General features: G+C 38.5%; 2 protein-coding genes across 14 annotated transcripts in view; one reads left to right on the forward strand and one right to left on the reverse strand.

The window, feature by feature from the left end:
• The window catches only part of c4h12orf29 (chromosome 4 C12orf29 homolog), a 6,469-nt gene extending 3,248 nt beyond the window's left edge, over window positions 1–3,221 (forward strand). For all 5 annotated transcript variants that reach the window (XM_037767291.1, XM_037767289.1, XM_037767293.1 and 2 more), the window contains 5 exons: window positions 304–399; window positions 996–1,112; window positions 1,287–1,487; window positions 2,225–2,394; window positions 2,766–3,221. In XM_037767291.1, the coding sequence (XP_037623219.1) occupies window positions 304–399; window positions 996–1,112; window positions 1,287–1,487; window positions 2,225–2,394; window positions 2,766–2,951 (770 nt within the window). In that variant the 3' untranslated portion in view covers window positions 2,952–3,221. The remainder of the gene's footprint in view (window positions 1–303; window positions 400–995; window positions 1,113–1,286; window positions 1,488–2,224; window positions 2,395–2,765) is intronic.
• cep290 (centrosomal protein 290) overlaps window positions 3,222–14,742 on the reverse strand; it is a 43,679-nt gene continuing 32,158 nt past the window's right edge. For 5 of the 9 annotated variants that reach the window (XM_037767283.1, XM_037767282.1, XM_037767281.1 and 2 more), the window contains 14 exons: window positions 13,235–13,357; window positions 13,009–13,151; window positions 12,235–12,390; window positions 11,488–11,611; window positions 10,387–10,572; window positions 9,328–9,462; window positions 7,687–7,773; window positions 7,258–7,422; window positions 7,013–7,135; window positions 6,550–6,719; window positions 6,233–6,374; window positions 5,143–5,216; window positions 4,051–4,145; window positions 3,222–3,868 (listed from right to left, as the gene is read on the reverse strand). In XM_037767283.1, coding sequence (XP_037623211.1) covers window positions 3,624–3,868; window positions 4,051–4,145; window positions 5,143–5,216; window positions 6,233–6,374; window positions 6,550–6,719; window positions 7,013–7,135; window positions 7,258–7,422; window positions 7,687–7,773; window positions 9,328–9,462; window positions 10,387–10,572; window positions 11,488–11,611; window positions 12,235–12,390; window positions 13,009–13,151; window positions 13,235–13,357 — 1,968 coding nt within the window. In that variant the 3' untranslated portion in view covers window positions 3,222–3,623. Of the gene's footprint in view, window positions 3,869–4,050; window positions 4,146–5,142; window positions 5,217–5,260; window positions 6,151–6,191; window positions 6,375–6,549; window positions 6,720–7,012; window positions 7,136–7,257; window positions 7,423–7,686; window positions 7,774–9,327; window positions 9,463–10,386; window positions 10,573–11,487; window positions 11,612–12,234; window positions 12,391–13,008; window positions 13,152–13,234; window positions 13,358–14,742 lie in introns of those variants that run through there. The other 4 variants (XM_037767284.1, XM_037767285.1, XM_037767286.1 and 1 more) reach the window with 3 other exon arrangements.

Below are 14,742 nucleotides of genomic sequence, written 5' to 3' on the forward strand. Positions count from 1 at the left end.
CTACAATGAAATGTCTCCTATGGGGACTAACATCATCACACATGAATACAGTTGGGCTCATTGGATCCACAAGAGCCTCAGCTCTACAGTGATATCCAATTTATGCAAATCCAAGACTGTTTATGGTACCCAGTATGCAGAAATATTCAAATAGACCATATAATACTGTGTCTCTCTCAGTCTGTTACATGTAAACGTGGACCTTAACACTTTAATGGCTTTCTGCCAATCATCCTCGATATACTCAGTGTCAAGTTCTCTCTTTGGTGAAAAACTGAATGACGGTTTATGTTTTCCCTGTAGGGCGACCTCACCTCTGGGCTCGACTCGACAGGAAACCCAACAAACAGGCGGAGAAGAGGTTCAAAAAGTATCAGCACACTCACCGGAGCTGTACAGGTATTTTAGCCTCCGTTACCGAAGTACACGTTTAGTTTAGTTTATTAGGATCCCCATTACCAACAGCAGCTATTCTTCCTGGGGTCCACAAAACCGACTGTACATAGTGACAACGCAACCATTATAACTTATATCTAGGGCTGTCAATCGCTTAGAATATTTAATCGTGATTAATCACATGATTGTCCATAGTTGATCGTGATTAATCGCAAATTAATTGCACATTTTGTATCTGTTAAATGAACCTTAAAGGGAGATTTGTCAAGTATTTAAAACTCTTATGAACATGGGAGTGGGCAAATATGCTGCTATATGCAAATGTATGTATATATTTATTATTGTAAATCAATTAACAACACAAAACATTGACAAATATTGTCCAGAAACCCTCAAGCCCAACAGGCATGACTTGCCCCAAACTGCATGCGATTATCATAAAGTGGGCATGTCTGTAAAGGGGAGACTCGTGGGTACCCATAGAACCCATTTTCATTCACATATCTTGAGGTCAGAGGTCAAGGAACCCCTTTGAAAATGTCCATGCCAGTTTTTTCCCGCGCCAAAATTTAACGCAAGTGTGTGTTCTTTTTTTTCAGGTTTCACGTGGATCGTAGAGGAAGATTTTAAGACCGTGCCGGAGACGTGGATCGCAGCCCACAGAGTCAAACATCACAACGGCCATCCGGTGCCTGATGAACATGGACACATTCCAGGTCCTGAAGTTAAACCATTACTCATCAACATTAATATTATTAATCAGCAGCTTTACTGCAGATGTGCCACATTAGTTTAACCTCATGGACGATTTAATCTAAAGTGAGTATTATAATGTAGCAGACAGTAACACCATCAGCAGAAGTAATGATTTGGTCCTTGTGAATGTTCAGGCTGGGTTCCAGTGGAGAAAGACAACAAACAGTACTGCTGGCACTCATCCGTGGTGGATTCTGGCATCGGGGCGGCTCTCGTTCTCAGGCCCAGCGCTGATGATGAATATGACGTGCTAGAAGTCGCTGCGGTCCCGTTGGCCGACCTCCTAGAACAAACGCTGGAGCTCATTGGAACCAATGTCAACGGAAACCCTTATGGTAATGTGATGCTGCATTTTACTTTTAATGTTCATTTAGGGTAGTGTCAAAGGGGGGTCATTTTTGAACAAATAGTTGTTTAAATGCCAGCTTGTGCTTGACTTGAGTAGGTTGTGCTTTAAAAAAGGGCTTCTCAAATGAAAGCTGGATCCAAATTGGCAAGGATCCTGTTTTGCAGTGGGAGGATGGAGTCAACCAATACCCAAAGCTGTGGCCTCTGTGCCTCTTTATGCTGTTCATCCCAAATCTTTAATGACATTTTTATGTCATAAAAGTCATAGTATAGTATGCCATGAAATAGTTGTGAAAGAAGTCATTGTGTAGTGTGCTATGAAAAAGTCTTAAAAAACAGTCATAGTATGCCATAAACAAAGTTCATCATCGTACAATATGCTATAAAAATGTCACAAAAAGAATCATTGAATGTCATGTTTACTGGCCATCAGTTTTTTTTCTTCCCTGCGTTTGTTGGCACATTACTGTGTTTCTTGCATGTTACTGCCACCAACTGACGAGAAATAGTGAAACAGTCGTCAGGAATGTGTAGAACTTCGCCCACGCATGTGCATCCTAGCGTGCATGCACAATTAAGACAAAACGGGGACCTACTCGTAATAACTTTTCTCTGCTAGTGGTCAAAACTCTCAAAGGTTTTGACCTCAATCATTTTACTTTTTGCCTGTAAGAGAAGCACTGAGTTATTATTTATTTGTAACAAAGTTGTATTGTTCTAACAGGCTTGGGGAGTAAGAAGCAGCCGGTCCACTGCCTGGTGTCACACGGGAGTGTTCGAATCAGAAACCCTCCACCAGTGGACTTCCAGCAGCTGTGCTCCTGGTTCCAGGAGAGTCCAGAGGGCCGAGTCGAGGGTATCGTCTGGCACTGCAATGACGGCACGCTCATTAAGGTGAGAAAACGTACAGTACATACAGTCCGCAGTGTGTCACAGTGATTCATGGAGAGACCTTCGTCTGGTCAGCTAACATTACTGCCAAGCAGATGAATTATAGAGTGATATTGTGGTTTTAGCTGACGTGTGTCGCCTCACTGTTTTGAGCAATGCTCGTTCATGTCTATTTAGAGCGAGCAAGCGTGAGCACGACGCTGACTTTTGTTGACTTAACGGCCACAGGTGTCGCTGTTAACAAACATTTCTTAAAGTTACAAATAGTCCCTTTAACCCTCCATATTTTCTCATTTGGAAAACAGTTTTTTGTTAAATATTCAGAAAATGGTTTCAACACATGACGTGTTTTTAATTGTCTGTTGTGTCTGCAGGTTCATCGTCATCACCTGGGACTGAGGTGGCCAGATGGGGACACCTGCCTCGGGGAGAGGTCAGTGGTCATTCACGTTGACGGGACGATTGGTGAATACAACAATAGCACGGACTTGTTCGCATCCTTCTCCCGACTAAATGGACACTGTTTCAACCGACTGCCGGACATTCAGTTTGACTTGTAAACGCAGTCGGAGAAACTTTACCTTTTTCTGAAGCTCCTTGCCGTGACCCGATAAGTATTTGTCACTTTGACGATAGCTGCTAGATATTTTTTCGCCAATTATTCCAGATGACATTTGCTTTGCAGAAATAATGTACAGCTTTAGTGTAAAAAATGACTGACCAACTGGGCAGTTCTTAGCAACTTGAATTGTTCCAGTAATATATTGTAAATAATGTATATTACAGCTCTTTCATTGATGAGTGAAAAATAAATGACGAGTATGTAAACATTTCTATTTAACAGATTTTTATTTGACAGTCTGATTGGTATAAAAACTGCTTTATTAACAAATACATAGAACAATATCAGAATTTTACAAATATAAAGAAATAAATATGCTACATAGTTGAGTTACATCACCAAACCAAGAACTTAGTATTAACAAATACATACATTACTTTACTGTTTAAAGGAAAACTACTTTCAGGCTGTTCTAGAGAGATCTTTAGGACTGGACATTGTTTAAGGTTTTCAATAAATGTATGTATTCTTTATTCGAGGACGGGTGAAGGCTTTCTAAATATAGGTCGATACCCAGCCCTAGAGATCTAAATTGAAAGTAACCATAAAAGTACATTCAGGTGTAGTTGTAACAATCCTTACGTCATTAAAAGGCACAAGTAACCCTGAGTTAACCGACGGACGAACTGGGCAGTTCAGCTTTTACACCAAACCGATCACACACCTTCTTCAGCTGTTCCTCCAGCAGGATGTTCTTCTTGACCTCTAAATTGTAGTTGTACTTTAAGTCTTCAATCTCTTCAAAAAATGTCGGGTCGAAGTTCTCCAGGTCTTTCTTCAGCTTTTTAACCTCAGTTTGAAGTTTTGTTTTCTCTGTTTCGGCTGCCTCCAGAAGGTGTTTGAGCTTCCCGTAGTCTAAGAATACAACGAGAGACAACCAAGATGACTACTGTTCTTCAAGACAGTTTACATCACATACATTAGGATGTTGGCTCTTTACTCAATAAACAGATAGACATTTTCAAACAAACTGTTTATAAACTCTAATCTCTCACAGCTTAATTTGCAAGAAACAATAGTGTGTTTGGAAGTCTTACCTAGTTTAGAAGATGCTTCACCATATCGCTCACTGTACTCGTTCAGTTTTTGTTTCAGTTCGGTGTTCTCCTTCTCCAGCTCAGTTTTAACCAATCTTAAGACAAGATAGACATGTAGATTTTTGTCAAAAACAACATTCCAGTTTCACAGGATGGGAAATTCTTATTATCAACCATCTAAGCCAGGGTTTCTCAAAGTTTTGATGGCCAAGTGCCAATCTAGGGAGCCAGCATATGATTAAGTGAGGCAGAAAAGTGCACAAATCTTTTTTTTTTTTTTTTTTTTTTTTAATTTTTCGAAACACTATACTATGACTTTTCTTTACACTAAATTTTTCAATATACTATACATGACTTTTTTTTCGAGAAATTTTATGATATACTATACTATGACTTTTTTTCACAGAATTTTTGGACGTAATATACTATGACTTTTTTTCCATGACTTTTGCGGCATACTATACTATGACTTTTTTTCACAAAATTATTAATATACTTTACTATGACTTTTTTCCACTAAATTTTAAGACATACTATACTATGACTTTTTTTCCCACACATTTTTTGACATACTATACTAAGACTTTTTTTTACAAATATTTTTGACCAAATTTGACTTTTTTCACAAAATTTGACGAAATACTACACTATGACTTTTGCGAGTATAGTATTACTATGACCTTTTTTTACAATATTTTACGACATACTCTACTATGATTTTTTTGGAAATACTATACTATGACTTTTTTTTTCATAACATTTTTCGACATACTATAGTATGACTTCCTTTGGCATATTCTACTACGTCTCTTTTTATGGTATACTATATAGGACATTTTTTTTATGGCATACTGTGCTATGACTTTTATGACATACTATATTATGACTTTTCATGGTATTTGAATGGCATATTATATCATGACTTCATGTACTTGCCATATCATTCATTCATATATATATATATATATATATATATATATATATATATATATATATATATATATATATATATATCCCAAAAAAAATCTTATTAACCATATTACCCAGCTTTAATATCACTCAGTAGTCATTAACATTGCACATTTAACGAACCTCATTGCCTGGAACTCCTTGGTGAGTCCTCCTCCTGTCTTTGCAGTGGTAGGAAAGCTTTTTAACATTTCAACCTAAGAAATGACAAACCCATTATTTAAATACATTCATACAGCACTTTTCAAAACATTGATAACATTTTTGTCACAAACACAACCTGTACAATAAGACTTTAATGTAGACTATTTTGTTTTAAAGGAGAACTCCACCTATTTACACGTTAAAGTCTATTTACATGCCATGACTACTCAGCCTGTGAAAACAATTTTATAACGTCTGCTGCGACGTCAGCGGAGGAGCTTTCCAAAGTCAGTGAAGTCAACAGGGTTGTCTCAGCTTGGACTTGGATTTTAACACAAAGCCTGTGTTAAGAACTGGGGATTTGTGGTTTGAAAGATGAAGGTAACCAGGCAGGGAGAGTCAAACTTAAGACTATTGAGTTGTGTTATGGGAATCCAGGGAGCTTGTTTTATAGGGACTAAGTCAGGATATCTGCTACATCAAATTCAACCATTATTTTTTTTTATCTGTCTCTCGAAGTCCCTCAACTTTATGAAAGTGCTGCATTAAATAGCTGGAAAACTTAAATAACATCTGTAACTACAAAGTCTACCCCAAGATCAGGCATGTGTTGTTTTATATGATAGACCCTCTTGAAATGACTCGCATGATTGAACAAAAGCCAAAAGGCCATCCAGTCTGGACCAAATCAGTTTGAACCCACCTGAGCAACTGGCTATTGTTAGAGCCCTGAGACTTTTGTAAAAACAGATTTATAGCAAACTTTAACAAATATATTGTCATAATTAAACCTATTAAATAAATGTATTTGAGTAAATGTGTTTTAATACTTGATTCAATGTTTGTATAGGCCAAATCACAAATCCGAAAAAGTTTGTCAAGAACTGAGATAACAAACCAACAGCAGTTAGCCTGTACTTGAACGTCCTCATAAAATTAAATGCACCGGACTGCTGTTATTAAATTAAATAGTGCGTTAGCCAGTACCTGACTGCTGTTATTAAATTAAATAGTGCGTTAGCCAGTACCTGACTGCTGTTATTAAATTAATCAGTGATTTAGCCTGTACCTGATCTTCAAGTTTCCGAATGCTTATCTGAGCTCTCTCCTCGCACTCGTTCACCTCCTTCAGCTGTCGTTTGAGTTCAGAGAGACTGGAGGTCTTCTGGGAGAGCTCCTTCTCCAGCTCCGTCATCTTGTTCTCAAACATTCTGCGGATGTAAGTGAAACAACCACTGGCTCACACTCTGTTAAATGTACTTGTAGCCTAGAGCTAGAGCAATATAACCAACTGTCCACCCAGTTCATTAAATCTTTTCAATTTGTTCTGAACACACACTGCAATAAGAAGACTAATGGATAGGATAAAAAAATCAGTTTGCTGACCTTGTTACCACAGAGGCCTTCAAGGTCTTACTGTTCGCTCCCTCTGTGATGGGTTTGGATAGAGCTGCCTGCAGTCTTTGCTTTGTTTCTTCCAGCTCTGCTTCAAGCTTCTCGTTGGTCACTTCCAGACTCGCCTTGGCAACTCTCAGCCTCTCTGCAGCTTCCATTTCCTGTAACAGTATGAAACATGCACGGGTGGGATAAGAGAGATGAAAACATGTATTCAGAGGGTTTTATTACTCATGTCATAAAAACAAACATTGCATAAAAGTAAAACTCAGCTTCAGAAAATAAAATTGTGACCAACAGAGTTTTTACCGAATCCAAATATTGAATCTATTTTCTGAATCTAGTGACTAAATGCCAACTTTTAAATAGAAAATATTAAACATTACAATGTTTTTCTTCAGTAACTGCTTTTGAATATTTACATTTTATTGTGGAACTAAACAAAAGTAGTCACCCGTTTGATCTCCTTGCGTAGACGTTCGTTTTCCATCACTATTTTCTCCAGGCCTTTGGTTTTAGATTCAAGTCTGGAATTCAGCTCAGCTTCACTTTGACTCTTCAGTTTCTCAAAGTCAGCCTAGAAAAATAAAATGAAATTTAAGGTCAGCTGTAGTAACAGAACAGATAAGTTAATAAACTTAATTTAATATATAAAAGAATGTACAGTATATACACATAAGACATGGTATGGTCAACAACCTTTAGTTTTTCATTTTCTTGCTCCAGGGCAGCGACCTTGCCTTGATTTGCAGGTGCACTGGATTTCTTTAGTGTGTCATTTTCCCTTTGCACCCTCTCCACCACCTTCTTCATCAACCCAATGGTCTTCTCGAGTTCAGGGACTGTTTTACCACTGTGACCGGCCTGATGGAGAACACATTACAAAATCCCTTTCATGATCAACAGTTGGAACAAGAGGTTGGTGAATAAAATTTCACACGAGATCCCCAGCGGAGTTGCTGCTATCCAATTCTGTGTATTTGTTTCTTATTATATTTAATATTTGTATTTAAGGTTATGGATTTTTTCCACCTCACATTTAGATGTGTAGTTTTATTTCTGCGATTAGTCATTTCTGGGAAAATACTCATGTGTATAGAAAGAACAGGTGACTTTAAGTTAACATACTCCACGTATGTGTGTCAGCTTTTTCTCCAACTCTGCCTTTTCCTTTTTCAGTGCGCTGCACATCTCCTTCAGGTCTGCAACTTGATTCTGTAAAAAACACAAAGACAAAATAGAATCATATAAAACACTCTTTGCCAAAAACACTTCAAATCAATATTGTATCTTTAAAGTTAATGTCGGGGGGTTCTACACATTTTTGTTAAATTGTTTTAAAGTCTGCAAAGTTATGATACTGAAATAAATGTCGTCAAAGAAGACTTTATGATGCAATGAATGGAGTCACTTTTAATTTATGCGGTATTTGTATATGCCGTTTCTAAAAGCATAAGAAGATACAGAATGTCATCAAGACAAATCTCGTCAGCTCTCATTGATAAGGTTTTTAAAAGGAATAGTTTGACATTTATCTTGGTGTGAGCTACAGAGACATTTTAAACTAGATTATTTTATAAGCATGTACAGTTTTAAAAACAGGATCAAAGGACCAATATGTAATATATTTACTGTAATAAATCATAAAATGACCATGATATGTCATCAGAGATTAAGGAAACATGCTAAATTGAAATACTGGCTTCTCTGACAACAATGCTACAGTCAGTATGTTCTCCTTTGAAAACTCAAATCCAGTCCTGAACATCTGTTTTTTTTGTTTTGGCCGGTGTGGTCCCGTCCACTGCCCATTTTCGACAACTCGTTGCCACATACATATGAAACAAATTGGCACGCAGACGCAGCCTTCTGCAGCCATGGAAGCAAGCAAACGAACTGGATCAACAGATATCACGTTAACGTTAGAGTCTACCTGACTTCAAAAGCCCCGGCACATCTCTCTGTGGTCCGTGTGCAGCTGGGTTATCAAGGCAGCGAGTATTTGAGACACAGCTGGTGAAGTGATTCCAACTACTGCAGCTGGCCACAGGCTCACATGGTCGTGTCTACAAGGTAATCCTCAAATTGCGAAAACTCGCCCTTACCGCTATCAGTCATACCGGAAGAACGGGCGGGCCACGGCTTCAAAGTTTCGAATTTAGACTGCTGTTACGCATTTTAAACGCTAGCTGTCAGTGCTACATATTGCTTGCATAAGGATTATTTAAGCACTGGATGTACTTGTCATTGCACTGAATGCAAATGCATTGGTTGATGTAACTTGCCGTTTGTTTTAAGTCTGTTGTCTCTTATGTGAAATGTTTTATGTCTCTATGTTGTTTTTAACTTTTTGCTGTTTTGTTTTTAAGTCTGTTATTTGTGTTTTTATGTGGTGCTTGTGTGAAACTTTTAAGATGCCATCTTGTTCAGGACCCCCTTGCAAATGAGATACAACATTTTAATGGGATCATTCTGGCGAAATAAAGGTAAAATAAAGGAAAATTTAAAAAAAATACAAAGCTTCAGCCTGCTGCTGAGCGCAAAGACAAGAAGTAGTGGGAAACAGCTCGCCTGGCTCTGTCCAAAGGTAATAAAATCTGCCTTCCAACACTAACCAACACTTTACAGGGGGAATCACAGGGAAACCACTTCATGCTAAACTAAGCTAATCACTTCCTGGCTCCACCTTCACATTTACTGTACAGGCGTGAAAGTGATATCGATGTTCTCATCTTGGCAAGACTACTTCTCAATTGTGGTTATGTGTACCTTTAGTCTTGGCAAGTCTGTGTTGGACTGCTCCAGCTGAAAGCGCAGCTCCAGGTTCTCAGAGGTCAGCTTGAGGTTTTCTTTTTGGTGGTCCTGATCTCTCTGTGAGGGAGTCCCAGTGCCTCGTCCTGAAGTCTGTAGGAAGTAAAAGACACAAAATCAGCCAGGCGAAATTAATTAAAAACCATGATGGGTATTACACTGCTGTGGAGGAAAAGAGTGAATCTTCAAAAAGCGCTAAGGGAGTGTAGAAGGACAGCTTTATTATGAGGTCACGAAACTGTCTCTACCTACACACAACACAGAAACCTTTAGTCCATAACAGACAATGCAGAGAAAAACATCAACACGCTCACAAGCCACTTACCGCTCACTTTTAATAACGTTTTTCTCTGCAACATCTACTGCAATGCTATCACAACACTACCACTTCAGCTGGGTGACTACAGAAGCTTGGAGTACCTTCAGATATCTAAGCGATCTGCTCTCTCGTTTCCGTACACGATCATCACGTTTTTTAACGATGAATCTCTCTGGGTGTTTGCCCAGTATGGAGCTGGAGTCCACATCTGGTTCTGCTGAGCAGGACCGTTCTGCATTATCACCCTCTGTTACCTTCTTTGTAGTCTCAACCGCTTCTTCTTTCAGCTCTGCCTGTTCCACAGCCTCCTCTGGCTTTCCTTCTGCGATTCCCGCTTCATCATCGGTATCATCTCGTTCACCAGCACCCTCTTTATTCACGCTTTCAGCGCCAGTTGCTGCCGCCACTGAATCAGGGGATGATATAAGTGATCCTGGTCTTTCTGGTAGATCCTCAGGCTCGGGCTCACTTCCTTTCGTGGTCCGCGTTTCTTCCTTTTCTTCAACCACATCAACTTCAGAACTAACTGGGTATATATCTGCTTTGGTCTCACCTTCTTTAACATAATCGGTGGTGTCAACATCATCTTCTCCGGTTTGATCTGCTGCTGTGTTTTCTGCAACATTAGGACTCAATCGCTCTACTTCAGTGCAAACATCCTCTGCTGCAGCAAAGCTGGTTTGGGTTTCTCTAGCTACCTGGCTTTGCTTTGGCTTCCTCTGTTGGTCAGCGGGGTCCTTCACAGCTGCAGGGCTAACGACGCGGCTGCAGGAGTCAGCAGGACGGGGTGCTGCATTCCCTTCGCATGACCCATCCGCAACATCAAAAGTGATAGAACAAATCCCTCTCGAAGCCCAGGAGGAGGAGCTTTTTGGCCTCACAGGCTATGAATCAGATTAAATCCAGTAAAGGAGATACATAAAGAAAGAGAGTAAAGCATGATGAATAGAGGGATAAAAGAAAATCTGGCTCCTTAAAACAGAACGGGGATACATTATACAGAAGAGAGAAAAATGTCTTGTTCAGTCTAGAGCTGAAACCATTCCTTGAGTGACTCGAGTAATTTGATTTTAAAAAAGTCTTTGTTTAATCGTTTGTTTTTTTGTTAGCATTTCAGAAAATGTTTAGTTAGTTTTAACAGATGCAACATAAGACATGAAAATGTAGATTTTATTAATAAGGAATCCAATCGGTTGTTAATTTTAAGAGACGTCTTATTTTCTCTTTTGTAAATTTACTATTGCTCCTTAATAAAGCAAAAGCATTTTTATCCGATTACTCGATTAATCTATGGAATAATCGGTAAAATGCCTAAATGCCTAAACTGCCTACTGTACATCCTGCAATAAATGTGAGGTATTCATCTCTTTAATATGTATATAGGGCTGCAAATAATTACAATTGTCATTATCAATTAATCTAGATTAATTTTTCAATTCATCAATTCATCGTTTAGTCTATAAAATAGCAAAAATAAAGGAAGAATACCCATCACAAGTCCCAAGAGCCAAAGCTGATGTCTTCAATGAATACCTAAAATATTCAATGTAAAACTACAGTTTATAAAACAGATTATTTAATTTGAGAAGCTGAAATCGAAGAATGTTTGAATGGATGAACTTCTTATATGATTTACAAATTCATCAAAAAAAGATTCTGTCGAACCAAAACAAATCGTTCCCACATTGTATGTATCAGCATGTATTTATGTTACTATATGAATCATCAGGATACTTCTGACAAAATCCTGCACATTCATTACAATCATTATCATGTTCTGCATGTTGATGAGCACTTACAGAGGGTCTTGATGGAGGCTCTTTGGACATCTGGCTCTCTACGGAGTGGAGTCTCTCTTCCAGGTAGCGGTTCCTCAGCGACAGATTCTCCATGGCGTCGTCACGAGGTAAAGCCTGGTGCTGTCTGGGAGTTCAAGTTTTGTATTTTTTATAAAAGAGAAAAGTTGTGGTCATAAATATCAGTTGTTATGGCTCAGATTGGAGTGATATCCAGTTACTTGGATAGTTCTGTTGGGCTTTCAGTTTAGTCTCAGGGTTGTAATCAGCAAAACACAACAGTAACACTTTGTACTAGAATTTGTTTTCTAATAAGAGACGGACTGATAATCTTAACTTTAAAACGGTCTCTCGCATTGGATCCTGTATTGAGCGGATATATAAATACGAGTACAGTACTTAGGATCTAGATTGATGACAAACTCAGCTTTAAAGTGTATCTCAAGGTATGATTTACAAACTAGAAATGAAACGTCTTGTGTAGAAACGCAAGTTGAATTTAGATTTTGTGAAGCCCTTTTGAATGAAACGTGTTGTATAAATAAAATAATATTATTAAGTAAATCAGCACATTGTTCATCAATGTGTTTTTACAAATGCAAATAAAGGTTATATGGAAAGTAAGTTACACAACTTTATACACGTATACGAAATCATTGTGCACCTGCAATATCTTTAAAAACATTTCTTCTTTCAAAAAGCACTGATTTTATTGTCTTGTTTTGACTTATTTTAAAGACTGCTACGTACTTTATGGTGAGGATCTGTGTCTCCAGGTCTGAGTTCTTCTTCTTCAGCTCTTCCATCTCCTTCTCCATCTCAGTGGATCGCACCCCCACCACCTGATCAGCAGTCACACCTCGACCCTTCAGCTTCTTCTGCAGTGCACTCTTCTCTTGCTCCAGTCTGCACGCACAATAAAAACACAGAGTGGAAATAGAAAATTAGAAATGTAAAAAAACACACCCTGGAAAAAAACAGTTTTTGATATTTTCAAATTTGAAAATGGTCCTGTAGTAGCTTTCCATCGAATTCTGTCACCATATTTACAATTTCCTGATAGAACAAAACAGTAAAGTACACCAACTTTCCAAAATGGTGCACTGTCAACATCAGTACATACTGTATAGTTTACTGTATAGCAATGACTGAGCTCCCAGGCACCTTCTTATTTAAAGCGCCATCACATTTTGAGTTGAAAATGTGATGTACTTGGGAATTGACAGATAATGTGCAGTATACTATAAAGCCAAACCCTACACCTTCCCTCCTTAACAAATATATCCTTTTATTATTATTATTAGAGCTGAATCGATAACTTCAACTTCTCAAATGTGTGAATTACAGCTTTTCTTTGTTTTATGTAATAGTAAATTGAATATCTTATTGATTAATCGATAATGAAAATAATCATTACATGTTCCTAGTTGCCTACTGCAGCTTTAATAAGTTATTCTGTCATGTATAAAAAGAGCAAGATCATAGAATACAGTGTAAACTGTCCAGTACGATACACACACTGACCTGCCATAGAGGTCTTTAAGAGTGACGAGCTGTTTCGACAGGGATTCATTCTCTCGTTCCTTCTCCTTAAGTGAACTCTTCACCTTTTCCATCTTGGACTGCCATTTCTTTCCCTCCTCCCAACGCACAATGTCGCCTTTGGTCTGTCAGACAAACAGGTCGTACATCAAGAGAACGTACGAACAAATGATAATGAATGATAAAACAACAGAACTGATGCTCAAACCTTGTCATTATCATCCTTAACATTTTTCATTTCTGCTCTTTTCTCCAAGTCAGACTCGAGCCTCCTGATCTTCCTCTGCAGATTCTCGACGGTTGGCCCCTTCCCATCTGGTTCTGGTTGACTCTAATCAGCAAATACAGAAACAAAGATGTCCTGAGCACCTCACTTTTCTTAAACAGTGAACAGTGGAGGTCGACAGTGGTCCTAACAGGTATTCCATTCCCTTTCGGGTCACAACCCATGGCATCATGTTTAAGATACGAGAGACAGAGATGAAGCTAAAGCTTTGTCCTAGCCTCAGACCTCCTATCTTACCTGAACTTGAGAAATCCCAACTATAACTGTATCTACGTTTAGAAAGTACACGACTGCCTGTATCTTTGATTGGAGTGTGCTGGACTGCTACATATTCTATGTGCAGGTGGACGTATATAGTGCTATATTTCTATTTATGTCATCCCATCTTGTCTTACATCTTATTGTCATTTTATCTCACATTTTATTTTTTGTACTTTATCTTAATTCATCTTTATATGACTAGTGCTCTTACTGTGGCTAGTGCTTTTTACTGCTGCGCTGACCTGTTCTCTCGTCCAAAACATTTCACTGTACCATTGACCATGTGTTACATAAGACTAATAAAGTAAAACTGAACTGAAACCAGGCTTCTCGGCGCCAGAGTTCAGATAGCTTGGGTGACCATTGTGAGGTTGCGTGAGACGCAAGGCTGTGATGTTAAAGACAGATCTGCGACGGAAGTCTGGAAGTCACCAGTTTAAATCCAAGTCTGTCCAAAATGTCATCACTTTATCTTATTCTGTGAAATTGTCATAATTGCCATATGAATTCTTGAGTTACGACCAAAAAACGTGTTTTTTGGACAGGCAGTTTGGACGTACAGAAGGATGGAAGGACAACCTGAAAACATAATGCTTCTGGCCACAGCTGTCGCCGGTGCGGAGGCATAAAAAACAAAGTGCATTTGTGATCTGTACGACCATCAGCAGAGCCCCATGCCTCCTTGTAGGCCTCTCCAGAGCAGAGACGTAGCACGACAATCAAATTAAAAAATAATCGTCATGGCAGTCGATATATATTCATTAATACATGGTGCGGTAAATTTGAAACGTCATTATACGTTTTGAGTACCTCTCAATCATTATATTCCGGTGTTCAAGTTGTTTCCCATCGTCATGGTCATTGCCATACAGACCTAAAAACACTAATGCTGCCATTTTTGGCAGTTATTTTGAATTCAGGACAGAGTCTATGCCATCGTAATTTAGGATTCCTAACTTGGAAAATCCCTATATTAGGACGGTTCTGTAATGGCTAAATTCTTATCCTATAAGATACGATAGGATTTAGGTATTACCAAATATCCTAAATGTCATCCGAAACTGAGCTAAGATAGGATTTCAGACTTAGGGAAGTTTCTGTAATAAGGCCCCAGTACATTAAAATGTCATGCTCGGTGGCACTGGTCCACGTGAATAGCTAAATAATTA

Source organism: Sebastes umbrosus, chromosome 4 (assembly GCF_015220745.1).
Source record: "Sebastes umbrosus isolate fSebUmb1 chromosome 4, fSebUmb1.pri, whole genome shotgun sequence".
Lineage (NCBI taxonomy): Eukaryota > Metazoa > Chordata > Actinopteri > Perciformes > Sebastidae > Sebastes > Sebastes umbrosus.